Genomic DNA, 15,671 nt, shown 5'->3' with positions numbered 1-15,671 from the left:
ACAGCTTACCAATTTCTGAAAAATATATTAAAGCAGTTCACATTAAAACTGTACCCAATAAAAATTTCTACCTGACAATCCAGAAAATGCTTTCAATCTTGACAGACCATCATCACTGACACTATCACTATCACTGTGTGTACAGGTAGAAAGTAGTTTCACATAAGAAACTCATAAAATATGACACAAACTTTAGATTAGGTAGCCCATTGCCTTAGAAGGAAATATACATATATGTTAAACATGCATATGGTAGAAATGTATTCTAATAGTAGTAGATTCCAAGACAATTTTCCTTAGAGCTTTCTTTAGGGATGAAATTCAGAAAGGGAGACTAAAAGGAGAGATATCAGAAGAAGGCAAATCAAAAGAAAATAAAGAGAGACAGCACTAACAAAATACAGTCAGGTATTCAAACATAACAAAAAAGACACAAGCAAAAATAATCCCGTATTGACTTTTTTACTGACATCACTAGAATTCCCAAACTAATGAGAACTAGTAGATTCAGCGCATCACCTGACATTTTCTCCTTGTTATGATATTAGTTTTCTGCAATAACATATTGACACGAGGTCAGTTTCTCCAATCTGCTGCTCTGGAAACTATTTCTGATCAAAACTTAAAACTATTAAAAATACAGCTGTATCATGATTCCATTCCAGACAGGGCCTGACAGTGGCTTCCAGCTGTTGCTGCCAGATTTTTGTTTCAGTATTCATCCAGAAGAGTTCATCAAGGACTTGAGGAAAACCTCAAATACAAGAAACAGGTAAGAACAACAACACTTTTCCTCACACTTGACTCCTAGGTTTTGACAATTATGGAAAATTGCTGGGCAAGTATACTCACCAGGCTAGATCATTTTCCCTTGACCCTGCCTGGGTAGGTGTTGCATTTACAAAAAGTTAGATAGGACCTTAGTTGATATGTTATTTTTCCATATTTGGCCACAGAAAGTACCAATCACATAAATAAAAGACCTTACAACTCAAAAATTGTTCTTTTGAAAAGATTACCACCAGAGAACTTTTAAAAGTTAAATCCAATTTTCTTTGTAGCAATTTGATAAAAATATTCCTCCTTGAAATTTTAAAAATTTTTTTCAACATCACTTCCTCTAATTCCTCGCCTTTTTCCCTAGCACTCCTTAGTCTTCTTTACCAACTGCCATTCTTCCATCCATCCTCTCTAAATTGGTATTCCCAGGGCTTGTTCACTGGCCTTCTCATTCTACATGTTCTCCATCATGGACAAGCTCAATCTTTATCCAAGCTATGACTGTGCCTAACAATTCTAAGCAGATTATTTCAAATGTGCACCTCCAATCTTGAAGGTCTATCTCCAACTGGAAACTCCTATTATTCAACTATCCAATTACTGAGAATATCCTACATGGATATTCCATCAAATTCAACATATACAGAAAATTACTGGTCTTCCTCATTCCTGCTGCTCTCCTCTGTTCATCTGATAAAGTCCTACTCATTCTTCATGTCCAATTTAAATGTTGGCGCACAACCTGGAAACCTCTGAATCTTCTGATAGTTCTCTCTCACCCCCTAACTTTTTATATTCAAGAATCACAAATTCGTCTTAACTATACTCTTTCTGTCTCTGCTTTATCTTTCCCCTGCCACTGCCCTAGTCAAACATGAGTTCTTCACTGATGATTTTCACAGGGGAAAAAAAAAAAAAGCCACCAAATATTACTGTTATTTCTTAAATGAATAAAAAAATTTTTAAGCAAAACAAATGAGAAAGACACAAAGCCCAGAAAAAAAAATTTTTTTAATGGAATAAATTGAACCCCTGATGTTTTCAACATAGACAGCTGAAAGTTTCATAATGGACTAATACCAGGCTAAGAAAACAAGAGCTTCCTTTGCCTCCCAGTCTCTTTATGTGGTTTCCTATAATCTATCCTCCATATGAGGGTTCAGCAAACTACGGCCACAGGCCAAATCCAACCTGCCATCTGGTTCTGTAAATAATGTTTTATTGGAGCATAGTCCCGTGTCTACACTTACATATTGCTATGGCTGCTTTCACACTACAAGGGCAGAGCTGAGAGACCACATCACCTAAAATATTCACTGGCTCTTTAGGAAAAAGGCTTGGTGATCTGTATTTTATGCCATAACCAGAGTGTCCTAACTCAAATCTAATCTTATTAGTCTTCTGCTTCAAATTCTCCAAAACCCCTGCATCAAATACTGCTGTCTTCCTCCCTAAGATCCATTCCATATTCTTCATTCTTGCTAGAGAATCACAACTTTATTTGGATATTTATTGTCTCAATACACAAAGAACGTGGCCTCGCCCTGGCTTCAAAGAGAAAGGATTATTCTAAGCTAATCACAGTACCTGATTTACCAGGGACCAGTTTAGGAATGAGTGTGTGATGTAACCTAGTCTTTAAAATGTTAGAGGAAGTCTACTGCAAGCCTCTTCCTAGTTAAAAGAAACACATAAAGAAAAGCAGTCCTTCCCTCCCACTGGATGTTGCCATGTGAGAATATGATACTTGGAGCTGTTGCTAATTAGCCACCCCGGAAAGGAGAAATAAAAATACCACCAACTCCAAAACTGAACAAGAGACGACTGGGATCCTGATGACATCACTGAACCATCAAAACATTTCTGGTTCCTACTGTTTTAGTCACTGTTAGAAGTCACCTATTATTTGCCGCTAAAAGCATTCTACCGAAGAAACTTCCCAAGGCCTATCAGGTAAGATCTACTCCTTTCTATAGCACTGACAAACTTCCATAAGCTTGTCTTACCTAGTTATTCACCTCATTCCCAACCATTCCCATAGCACACTTTTTACACCAGCAACACCCAACTGCTCATAAATCATGCAAAGTTCACTCGTACACCCTTAGACTTTGCACTGCTGTGTACTCCACCAAACACGTAATCATGATAGATGCTACTCCTGCGAAACAATGTCATTCTGCCTCTTTACCTGGCAAACTTACTACTCACTCTGCACGCTTACCTTAGATTCTACCCAGTTTTTTAAAACTCTAATCCCTCACCGTGAACTTACGGTAACTGGAACAAATGCCAATAAAAAATAGCAATGATAATTATAAGCTCTACGAGACTCTGTCACCTAGTAAGCACTAAATAGACTAAATAATGAAATTGACAGTGATAATAACAAACTCCTGGAGCGTAGAGACTGTTTTTTGAGTGTTTGTATTCTACAACAACGGAAAACACTTAGAAGCTAAAAGGCACTTAATAGTTATTTGTTAACTGGACAAATGAAAATGAATAAAAATGTTTTCTTTGAAAACTATTTTTAAAAAAACCACAGAAATTTTTCTGTTTAAGAAACCGCAGGGACAGCTCTATTCTATTATGACCACCTTAATGATCAAAACACTGTCTGTTCTATCTTTGCCTTTCCTGTAACTTCCAAAACTAACCTACAGAAGTTCTTTGGTAACGGTCTACCAAGTTAAAGCTTTCTTCATACTTTTCAGATTACACAATGCACTAGGTGCCACATCTGGGAGCAACAGTAGCATTTTTGGTATTGTGAAACATTTTTGTGATTTTATTACATTTCTTGAGCCCAAGTTACCCTATTTCAATACTTACTAAGAAATCTTTTGAATAATGGCAACAGACTATCTTATAATAATAAAATGACAGCGTCATGACAATTATCCAACAAACTGACAAAAACATTGTTCTAATGAAGTCAACATATCTCACTCTGGATATGTTGTTGTTGTTTTTAAATGTTTATTTTGAGAGAGACAGAGCATGCATGTACAGGGGAGGGGCAGAGAGAGAAGGAAAGGGAAAATCCCACGCAGGCTCTGAACTGTCAGCAAAGAGCCCAACAGAGAAGTCTGACACAGGACTCCAACTCACCAACTGTGAGATGATGACCTGAGCTGAAATCAAGAGTTGGACACTTAACCGACGCAGCCACCCAAGCGCCCCTCTCATTGTTTTGATTTGCGGAATGAAGTTGATAATGGTGAGACCTTGATGACACAAAATGTGAAATAACCTATGCTTCTCAACAAGGCATTGCTTTTCTTCTGTACTATTGGCAGCTATCTGTAAAAAAAAATTTCACTGGCATTGTTGCACACTAGCTAAGTTTTGCAGTTCTTATTATTTGCCATTTGTTTACAGTACCAGAAAAGTACTGTAGAATTCCCAGTTTTAAAGAATGGTTCATTTTTTAAAGAGACAAATCACTAGGTAATAATATTTACTAAATATAATCCATTTGTAAACATTATATAAAACATCCATTTTTATAGCAAGTGCCATTTGTTACAATATGTTTATGGAGGAGACATAAAAGATACTAACTTAAAAATCTTTTCTCTTTGGGCACCTGGGTGACTCAGTTCGTTAAGCATCTGACCTTGGCTCAGGTCATGATCTCGCAGCTCATGAGCTCAAGCCCCACATCGGGCTCTCTGCTATCAGTGGTGGAACCTGCTTTGGATCCTCTGTCTACCTCCCTCTGCCTCCCTCCTGCTCACTCTCTCTCTTTCTCTCTCAAAATTAAATAAATATTTTTAAAAAATATGTTTTTCTTATTTACACAAAGATATCATATGGTATTTTAGGGGTCATGACTAAAATAATGAATTTCTTTTCAGATAATACAGCCTCATATTTTCAATTACCTATAGTTAACTTCTTAAATAATTCTGAACATTAGACTATAAAGAAAGAAATTAAGAAAGAAAACAATACACATGCAATTTACACACTGGTGTTTTTTTCTTCATTGTTCTTTCATTATCAAAACTTCCTATTTCTGACTTTACCTATGTTAGGACCAAGAGCAATTCACTATGTAAAGTCTTACCTGGATTGCTATTTTGCAAAGAATTTTTAAGCATGATTTCTTCTTTATGTCTGCAAATTATTTCGTAATTGCTATGTATAAAAAAGGGTGATAAATAATATTACTATTGTAATACTGATATGAAAAACATTTACCAAATATATCAAATTCTTAGAGTATTTCAAATAATATCAGAGCAACTACCAAAACTTGGAATTACCCCATATACTTCAAATTTGTACATTCTATACACTTTTCATTAAGTATGTACTTAAAGAAGAAAAAACAGTAAGATGAACGAGTCATGAATTCAGGGCATTATAGCTTAGTAAATTAGAATTAGTTTGCCAGGGGCACCTGGGTGGTTAAGCATCCAACTTCAGCTCAGGTTATGATCTCACGGTTTATGGGTTTGAGCCCTGCATCGGGCTCTGTGCTGATAGCTCAGAGTCTGGAGCCTGCTTCGGATTCTGTATCTCCTTCTCTCTCTGCAACCACCCCCAACTCACACTCTGTCCCTCTCTATCAAAAGTAAATAAACCTTAAAAAAATAATAATAATTAGAATTAGCTTGCCATTATGGAAAGTGTTTTGACTCAGAAGTCCTAGCTCTATAACCAATAGCTATTTGTTCTTGGATAAGCCACTTCTCTTTGGCTCAAAATCTTCCTCTATAAAACAAGTATCTTACTGCCTTATTTTACAAGGTTGATAAAAGGATTTAATAAGATATTACACCGAAAACATGGCCTCTCAGGCAAAGTGATTGATGCTCATTACTCTGGGAAGGGCAATATGAGACCTTCCATGACCTCAGAAAAGATGCTCCACAGGATTTAAAGCAGGGGTACAGGGGCACCTGCTGCACAGGATTTAAAGTGGGGGTACAGGGGGTGCAGGGACTCAGTCAGTTGAGCATCCAGCTCTTGATCTCAACTTGGGTCTTGATCTCAGGGTCATGAGTTTGAGCCCCATGTTAGGCTCCATGCTTTAAAAAAAAAAAAAAAAAAAGGCAGGGGTACAGATCTTTAAAAAAAAAAAAAAAGGCAGGGGTACAGATCTACTAACAAAGGAGAAAGGGAAGCCCGATCTCTTCCTGCTGCATTATTTGAACATCTCTGACAGCTTAGAATGGTCCCAACTAACATCTTCTGGCAAAAAAAAGAGAAACAAGATCCTCAGAGGGTAACTCATAATGAAAGTCTAGGCTAAGATATGGGTTCCACGTAAGGTTTTTGAGTATGTAGGGAAAGGGGTGTATGATTAAAGCCAGGAGGCCCAGCTGCCAGAACAGGGTGCTGGTGCTTTGGGATAGCTGCTGAGCATATGTGCTGCGTGTGCAGTGAACAAAAGAAACTTTGTAACTTTGAAATCTAAGTGTGGATTACCATGAAGACTGAAAAATCTGGATCAGCAAGGGAATTCTGGGAGCAAAGGTCAATCACGACCAGACTGCAGCACCAGTTTCAACAGCAATGCCACAGCAACAGAATCAAAGGAAACAGTAGAATGATCAGGATGTTCTTTTTTCCCCTCCCTACGACTTGTGAAAGAGGACTGTCTCTTTGGTCTTAGGGTGCTCCTTTGGTTCTTGGAAAATTCAAGGGAGAGAGTACAGGAGATAGCTCTCAAAGGAAAGTACAGGGTTTTCCACACAACTGAACATTTCAAGACCCAAGTTACTAGTTAGAAAACACAGAGATGTAACATTATTTGTACCCCATGCATAGGGGTTATACTTGAAACGAAAGGGGTAAGGTTAGGATCCTTAAGGATAAAGGTCTCAAAAGTCCTGAGATAAAGAATCCTGCACACATTTCTACTTCCAACTAGTCTAGTCCTTTGCTTGATTTCTGGCTAATGTTGTGGACTAACCAACTGCCATTCCAAAACTGCCTGACCAAACTACGAAATCCCATTTGTTACGCACGAAGTTAACAGTTAAATTATCTTAAACCTCAGTTTAGTAATAACTAGCATTTTAATGCAAACACAGATTAAAACCCTTAATATAAGCATATTCAGCTGCAGTCCATGCATATACAACTTGAGGAAAGGGACCAATACCTTGTTGAAGAAGAAGCCTGACTACATTTGTTGATTCATAATTTACAGCAAGCATGAGGGCTGTTCTAAAATAACAGAGATAACTTCACTCTTAGGAATTTAGAGTTATTTAAACAACTAATTTCGATATACTTATCAGGTTAATATCTTGCCTGTCTGTTCAGAATCAACCATTTACATGTTCAAGTGATCATCTTTGTAAATTATCTCCAAGACTAAAATGAAGGGACAAAAGGGAGCTTCTTGTCCCACTTGGGTAATGTATTATAGAGTTGCTAATTTAAAGTTCTTTGATAAACAAGAAACTATGTGGAGGTCACTTATCTGAATAGGTAAAGATTTTAAAAAAGAATTCCCCATGTCTTCCTTAATCTGACACAGTGCACTTCAAAGCCATCTAGAGGTCAAGTAAGTATAAAAACTATCTGCAGGCTTAAAATGATAATATTTTAATGTGAATGCTAACAAAACAGGCATAATTATAGTTAACGATGCTGATAAGCATATGGTAGGCACTAAATGCTATGTATATAAAATATAATTTACGCACAACCACCCTTGAAGGATGTATTATTATCCTCCTTTTCATATCAGGAAACATATTTAGTGATGATACGTAACGCTCCCAAGGTCACAACACCTAGCAAGTAGGAAAGCTATGAATAAACCTAGTCTTGTGTGAATCTAAGGCACATCTCTTTCTTCTTTATCACCCACCTGTAACTTATCCTCATTAAAGGAAAAGTCTATTCAGTTAAAGCTACCTTTCATCTTTCTATGCATACCAATTAAAAATAAAATAAAAAAATACATACTGGACATGAAAAAGGATAAAAACTGATGAGCCTATAGTATCCAGTAATAGTAATTAATCATCACTTAGAGACCATCTAACGACAACAGTATTCCTCAAAAAAAAAAAAAAAAAAGGCAATTTAAAGCAAAGAGTGATCCAAAAGATAAAACAACTCCTATTTATGTTTAACATGCGTCTTTTTTTTTTTTTTTTTTTTTTTTTTTTTTTTACATTTATTTGCTTTTGAGAGACAGAGTACAAGCAGGGGAGAGGCAGAGAGAGACAGGGATACACAGAATCCAAAGCAGCTCCAGGTTCTGAGCTGTCAGCAGAGCCCAACATGGGGCTCAAACCCACGAACCATGAGATCATGAACTCAGCCAAAGTCACAGACTTCACCAACTGAGCCACCCAGGCACCACAATATACATCTCTGAAGGAAAAATATATATGAAGTAGAAGTTCTTTTTTTTTTAGTTTATTTATTACTTATTTTGAGAAAGAGAGAGAGTGCACTCGAGAGTGTGGGCGAGGGGCAGAGAGAGAAAGAGAGAGATGGAGAATCCTAAGCAGGCTCTACACTGTCAGCACAGAGCCTGATGTGGGGCTCGAACCCACGAACCATAAGATGATCACCTGAGCCAAAGTCAGATGCATAACCAATTGAGCCACCCAGGCACCTCTATGAAGTAGAAGTTTATAAAATACCATAAAAAGATCAAGAAGTCCAATATTGTGTCATAAAGTAAACTAACAGCTGAGAGTACACCCTTTATAAAATTAATATGAAATCCCTTTAGTTAACACAAAATCATGTGGAAAAAAAAAAAACATTGCAGGGGCAACTGGGTTAAGCATCAGACTCTTGATCTCAGCTTGGGTCTTAATCTCAGAGTCATGAGTTCAGGCCCAGTGTTGGACTCCATGCCGAGCATGGAACCTATTTAAAAATAAACACTGCAAATGACATTAGTCAACATTATCAAGGAATATGAATTCTGCTATACCCTGTTCTTCATGTTGCCCAGTCAGAATAATTGCTTTCTGCCTAACTGGTGATGTGTTGACATTTTTCACTATATAATTATAAATTAATCTTTTTCTTCTTAAGTTAATCTTCCTGACTTGAATAATTATTACCACTCTAGAACAATACTAAGGTTTAAAAGAAAACTACTGCACCTTTTTAATTTATCAACTGCATGTATATTTGCTGCCTTTTCTATTAAAAATTCCACTATTTGCTGTTTGTTTTCATTTACAGCAACTAGAAGTGGTGTGAAGTTATCCTGTAAAAGAGCAAAAACAATTTATAATTTACAAAATTACATATTTCCATACCGAATTTTAAAACTTACAAAAGATCCTCTAAACTTAAACATATAATACAAAAAGTAAATACAAAATGGCCTCTTCCTTCCCACCCCTGTGCTTTCACCTGTTGCTGCTTCTCTGTAAAATAGCCCTCCTCCACTGGGGCACCTGGGTGGCTCAGTTGGTTAAGTGACCAACTGCGGCTCAGGTCATGATCTCATGGTTTGTGAGTTCGATCCCTGCATTGTGCTCTATACTGACAGTGCACAGCCTGGAGCCTGTTGCAGATTCTGTCTCCCTCTCTTTCTCTCTGCCCTCCCTCCCTTGCTCGCACTCTGTCTCTCCCTCTTTCTCAAAAAGAAACAAACATTTAAAAAAATGTTTTTAATAAAATAGCCCTCCTCCACCTTCTTCAACAGATTATATGCAGTCATGCCCCCAAACTCACTTCAAACCCTGACTGGTTCCAAGATTTTTGTTTGTATCACAGTACTTATCATGGCATACTGTAGTTATTGTTCCTATTATTGTGCTGTAGTTATTGTTAGGCAAAATATAAATCAGAAATAGAAATAATAGCTTATCAATAAAAATTCAAATACTGGTTTTTACAGATCATTTTTAGCAATGAAAGCTACTACATTATTTGCATTTTTAGGGATCAATGCTGAGGAGAAAGATAATATTGTCTGCAATAGGCATAATCTATTCAACTATTACCATGATTAATCTAATATGCTTTGCAAATATTCCAATAGGAATATGATTATTTATAGTACACATAAGGAAAAAGTGTTTTTTTGAAACCAACTTATGGGGCACCTGGGGGTCTCAGTCAGTTAAGAGTCCAATTTTTGTTCAGGTCATGATCTCATGATTTGTGAGTTCAAGCCCTGCACTGGGCTCTATGCTAACAGCTCAGCCTGGAGGATTCTGTCTGCCTTTCTCTCTGCCCCTCCCCCACTCATGCACGCGCTCTCTCTCCTTCATAAATAAATAAATAGAATACAAAAACAACTTTGAAAGTCTAACTTGGAAAATTCAATCCTATTCCTAAGACATTAACATAAAATACAAAATATATATTATAAATTAATATTGATGGTCTTAAAATCCTTGAAATCTTTATCAAAATATACCATAAAAAAGGGGCACCTAGGTAGCTCAGTCAGTTAAGAATCTGACTCTTGATTTTGGCTCAGGTCATGGTCTCACAATTCATGAGTTCAAACCCAGTGCCTCCTAGGGATTCTCTCTCTCTTTCTCTTAATAAACTTTTAAAAAATTACCAAGGTTTCTTTGTGTCCAAAAAGAGATCTGATTAGCACAGTCTTCAAAATACATATGTATATATGTGTGTGTGTGTGTGTATATATATATATATTTATATCATAAAACAGTAATTGCAAATGCAATGCTTATGGAGGCAAAGTAGGTGACTCGAGTAAGTGAAGAACCTGAGTAGGGACAGTAGCAAACTGGAGAGACACACACCTCATATAAAAAGGGCAGTCGCTGCAAAACATACCAAACAGTAGTATGGGCTCAAAGTACCAGGTATGATCCTATAAGAAAAGTCTGAAATCCAGATTTCTGCACGAGTGTCATAATTTTAAATGTTGATTCAATCTATGGAGGAAACTGAATACATCCAGGGGCCAAATTTAGTCAATAGCCCACTTGTATTTTGGTTGTGCATAAAGCAAATATTTGTACATAAAACTTTCCTAAAGTATCAGTATCACATTTTACCAAAAACTTAGGCCCCAACATGTAATAAAAATTGCTATTAAGACTCATAAGAGGGGCACCTGGGTGGCTCAGTCAGTTGAGCATCTGACGCTTGACTTCAGCTCAGGTCATGATCCCAGGGTTCTGAGACTGAGCCCCACATTGGCTTTGGCACTTAGCGTGGACCCTGCTTAACATTCTCTCTCTCCCCCTCTGCCCCTCTCCCCCATTCACACTCTCTCTAAAATAATTACAACAAAAAGGCTCGTAACACCCATCTTAAGAATTTTTCCAATGCTTATTAAAACTGCAATCTATTTGTGTTTAATTCTCCCAGATTGTTAATAAAATAGACGAATTAGTTCACAAGAATGCTGAAACTAAATTATTAAAACAATTCCCAACTGTACTGTCACTAACTACATTTCAATGTTTAAAACTATCATTTTGATTATGCCAGGGCAATATGAATTTAGCAGACATCATAAGATAGTCTGTCACATAGCTTCAACGAATAAAGAAGATTCAAGATTTTCTCCTATTGCAATCAGGAAAACTCTGCTTGTAATAACCATTTGGTAACATAATGAATAGGTAACAAAAGATATAAAATCCTTAAAGGGTCAGACTCTACTTATTAAAAGACTACCCATAATACTATGGGTGCCAGTGAATAACTGTTGGTTAGATGAAAAATTACTCCTTAAGTCAACAGCTATAGCCAATAATATTCACTTTAACTTCTCACAGAGGTAGAGAAAGATGAAAGGCTAATGCTTTTGGAGAGAGTTGAAGGAAGTAGCATGTATCAAACTGCAGGTCTTCCAGAGATTTCTTAGGTTTTGACATCTGTCAATTTATATACTATACTTCTCCATTCAGTAGTTCTTTGGGGGTTTTTTTAATTAAATTATTTATTTTGAGGAAGAGAGAGAGCATGAGCAACTGGGGGAGGGGCAGGGAAAGAGAGAATCTCACGCATCTCTGCACCATCAGTGCAGGGCCCAATGCAGGGCTCAAACCCATGAATCATGAGATCACAACCTGAGTGGAAGTCGGACACTTGACCAACTGAACCACCCAGGTACCCCTCCATTCAGTAGTTAGCTTTTTTTTTTCTTTTTTAAATGTCCACTTATTTTTGAGAGAGAAAGAGACAGAGCACAAGCAGGGGAGGGGCAGAAAGAGAGGGAGACACAGAATCTGAAGCAGGCTCCAGGCTCTGTCTAAGCTGTCAGCACAGAGTCCAACACGGGGCTCAAACTTGTGAACCATGATATGATGACATGAACCAAGTCAGACACTTAACCGACTGAGCCACCCACACGCCCCAATAGTTCTTAACCAACAGTTGTAGCACAATCTCAAAAAAAAATTTTTCTAAATATCCATGTCTATGTATACATGTTACTAGATTTACTCAAAATGTTCAAGAGGAGAGTTTAGCCTTGTAACAAAATTTTTAACTTCCCCAGGGGACTGGGATTCACCACCACAATTCTAGCTGAGAGCTGGTGCAGCAGACAATTACATCAGTCTCATCTATGTGGCCAACTCCCTCTATCATTTGAAGATTTAGCCAAAAGAGTGGCTTATCAAAACTGCATTTAATTTCCCTGAGCAGAGGTAGAACAGGGACTAAATGTAAAGTCAAAACGCAACTTGATTTCATTACTTATAAACTTCTTACTTCCCATCAAGATATTCTAGATTTCACAGCAGAGTTTAGACTCTTATCTAAGTGGCTGTTTCTGCCAGAATAGGATTATATGACAGTTAATTATTTGTTCTTTCCTCTCCTTGCCCACTTAATCAACCACTGCCAATCTGATTTCCTCTGAGCCCTCCTACACTTGGTCTCTAGGCAGGTTTATAACTCACTCTTATCCTAAGTAACAATTATTACCCCCAAAAATTGAAGACTCCTTGCCTAAACATATAAACTGGAGGAAAAAAAAACAAAAACAATAAAACAAACAGCCTCTTCTTGTTATTTTCTCTCACTTGCCAAATTTCCAAATTGGCCCACATATTTCTGACTGCTCCCTCCTTTTCCCTTTTTCCTCTTAAGCCTTGGACAATAAAAGATAAATCCCATTTTTATAAGTCACTTTTTTATCAAATAGGAACTTGTCAGCAGCAATATTTTTTATTGTAAAATGCATGTTTGAGTTTTAACACAAAGCCTAAGGCAAATTTTGCTTTCTATGTTATTTTTCAGTAATTAAAAAAAACAAAATTGGATGGGAAAAATATTTGAAAACAAAGTTTTACCTTAAATACATTTGCTTTCATAAATATTTGCCATAAATACATAAAACAAAACTGTATTCTCTAATGCTTCTTTAGAAGTATGCTTATTTAAAGTAAAATCTTAGGGTGCCTAGGTGGCTCAGTTGGTAGAGTATCCAACTTCAGCTCAGATCTTGATCTCATGGGTCATGAGTTCGAGCCCTGCATTGGGCTCTGTGCAGACAGCTGGGAGCCTGGAGCCTGCTTCAGATTCTGTGTCTCCCTCTCTCTCTCTGCCCCTCCCCCCCTCATGCTCCGTCTCTGTCTGTCTCTCTCTTTCTCAAAAATAAATAAAAAATAATAAGAAGAAAGAAAGAAAGAAAGAAAGAAAGAAAGAAAGAAAGAAAGGGAAATCTTAGATAATTAAGTTATTTCCAAATATTTTCATTCAGGGAATACTTGAACTTCCAAATACATAAAACTGACCCTACCCATGTCAACCAAGAATGTTCCTTTAGAGGCTTCAGCAGTGAAAGGCAATGCATGTCGAAGAAAAGGCAGGTGGGCCAGCAAGCGTGGCCATCATCCACTCCCCATGTACAGCTACGACCCTGCTGAGGAGCTACACAAGGTTGAGCAGGAGCTATTCTCTGAAGTGGGAGACCCCAACATGGTACATGGCTGGCAGGGTGGCTACCAACAAAAGTAGATGCCTTTGCTGGATGTCAAGACATGACCTGACCCCAATGCCCTCATCTTCAGAGCACCGGGGCCTGCAGTGCCCAGCACCTACAACCTGCTGCTTTCTCCTCCCGCTTGCACACATCCAAGCTCTCCCTGCTGGGTCTGGGTCTCCATTCCTCCTCCCACCTATCCCCAGCAGCACCCCTTGCCTAAGCCCCTGCATAGCACCCAGCCTCCATCATCACCTCACTCCCCTCTAGACCTTTAGTCCTTTATGGGCTCTGAGACTACCATCCACTTGTAGGCACTAATGGAAAGATTTTCTTTCTGGGGTGGAAGGGTGGCTGGGAGATACAACTTTGCCCTTTCTGTGGGCACTACCTTTTTCTTGCCCTCCCTGACTTGGCATTGGAGTTATTTCCATGATGACAGGGCCTGATGTATAGAATTCAGTGTGTGTGTGTGTGTGTGTGTGTGTGTGTGTGTGTGTGTGAAATAAAACATTTTGTGGCTAAAATATTCATGTATATATATAAAATTTCAAATATTGTATAAATTAGATCTTTACCTTATTTATTGCTTCAGTATTCGCATTGTATAGCAGCAGCTTCTCTATTATGGATATATTATCACCAAAGGCAGCATAGTGGAGAGCAGTGTTCCCACTCAAATCCCTAATATTTGGATCGGCACCATTTTCCAACAGTATGTTTACACATTTCTCTTCCTGGCACTGTACGGCCTGTCAGTGATATGCCAAGAAACAGAGTGTAAATTCTGGGAATTTAAAGTAAGCATGCCACAGGTTTCACCAATTAGTTTTGTTTCAATGCAATAACTTCACTTTCATTCTAAGTAAGGACATCAAATCCATCTCAGGCAGACATAGCTGCTACTACATACCTTCATGAGAGCTGTCCTGTTTTCATTATCACAGAGGTTAAGATGGCATTTCCTCTCTATTAGGAGGGCCACCACTTCTGGATGGCCACTGGCACAGGCCAAATGAAGAGCAGTCCTAAAAAAGTGAGAGGACTTTTTAGGAAATGATAGTGCACTCTCTCAAAACATGCAATTAATTCAGGAAATTGTAAACATTAAGTAGCATGTTATTCCTATGCCTCCAAAACAAAGATTCAGTTTTCCTCTGGAGAAAGTACAATATTTAGTAGTGATTACTCATTACACTAATAAAAGAGCAGCCTGTTTGAAGAGAGAGAGCATGACCTCGGGATTCAGCTCCACTTGGGTTTGCATCCTAGTTTAACTCTGTCACGCACTAGTTATTGCTTAGACTTATCCTCGATGTTCTCAACAAAAGGGGATAAAAATTGTAGTTGTCTCGGGTCACCTGGCTAGCTCAGTCTGAAGAGCATGTAACTCTTGATCTCAGGGTCATGAGTTTGAAGCCCCACAGTAGGTGTAGAGATTACTAAAAAAATGATAGTAATAAAAAAAAATGAAATGAAATAAATAGTAGTTATCTCACAAGACCTCGTTGTGATGCTTAAATGAGGATCTATGCAAGTATTTAGAACACTTCCTAGTACAAATAACATCTCAATAATTGTTGGATAATATGATTATAATTTTTACTATTACTACTGCTTTACATAGACAATACTTCAATTAGGTACCTTAATACAATTATACCTACTTTGCAGACAAGTTTTAAGGATTAGCAAGAATACTGTTTCAATAATTATAAGATGCTCATTTTGTCACATTTAGTATCTCTGACATTGGAATGCAATTTATGACTCAAAATGTCTTACAACTACAACTGAAAAGACTTTAAAAAAATTTTTTATTGGGGGCGCCTGGGTGGCTCAGTCGGTTAAGCATCCGACTTCAGCTCAGGTCATGATCTCGCAGTCCGTGAGTTTGAGCCCCACGTTGGGCTCTGTGCTGACAGTTCAGAGACTGGAGCCTGTTTCAGATTCTTTGTCTCCCTCTCTCTCTGACCCTATCCCATTCATGCTCTGTCTCTCTCTGTCTCAAAAATAAATAAAC

General features: G+C 37.8%; 1 protein-coding gene across 16 annotated transcripts in view; it reads right to left on the bottom strand.

Annotated features, from left to right (window-relative positions):
• Window positions 1-15,671, bottom strand: part of ANKRD26 (ankyrin repeat domain containing 26) — a 114,982-nt gene that overhangs the window by 94,964 nt on the left and 4,347 nt on the right. For 13 of the 16 annotated variants that reach the window (XR_007153753.1, XR_007153752.1, XR_007153754.1 and 10 more), the window contains exons 2-5: window positions 14,562-14,676; window positions 14,227-14,400; window positions 8,880-8,986; window positions 4,856-4,926 (exon numbers count right to left, since the gene is read on the bottom strand). Coding sequence is in view for 11 of the 16 variants with exons in the window: in XM_047865208.1 (XP_047721164.1) it covers window positions 4,856-4,926; window positions 8,880-8,986; window positions 14,227-14,400; window positions 14,562-14,676 (467 nt within the window). In the remaining 5 variants the exon portion in view is untranslated. Of the gene's footprint in view, window positions 1-4,855; window positions 4,927-8,879; window positions 8,987-14,226; window positions 14,401-14,561; window positions 14,677-15,671 lie in introns of those variants that run through there. The other 3 variants (XM_047865217.1, XM_047865218.1, XM_047865219.1) reach the window with 2 other exon arrangements.

This window comes from Prionailurus viverrinus, chromosome B4 (genome assembly GCF_022837055.1).
Source record: "Prionailurus viverrinus isolate Anna chromosome B4, UM_Priviv_1.0, whole genome shotgun sequence".
Classification (NCBI taxonomy): Eukaryota; Metazoa; Chordata; class Mammalia; order Carnivora; family Felidae; genus Prionailurus; species Prionailurus viverrinus.
This window is presented reverse-complemented; position numbering and strand designations above follow the sequence as displayed.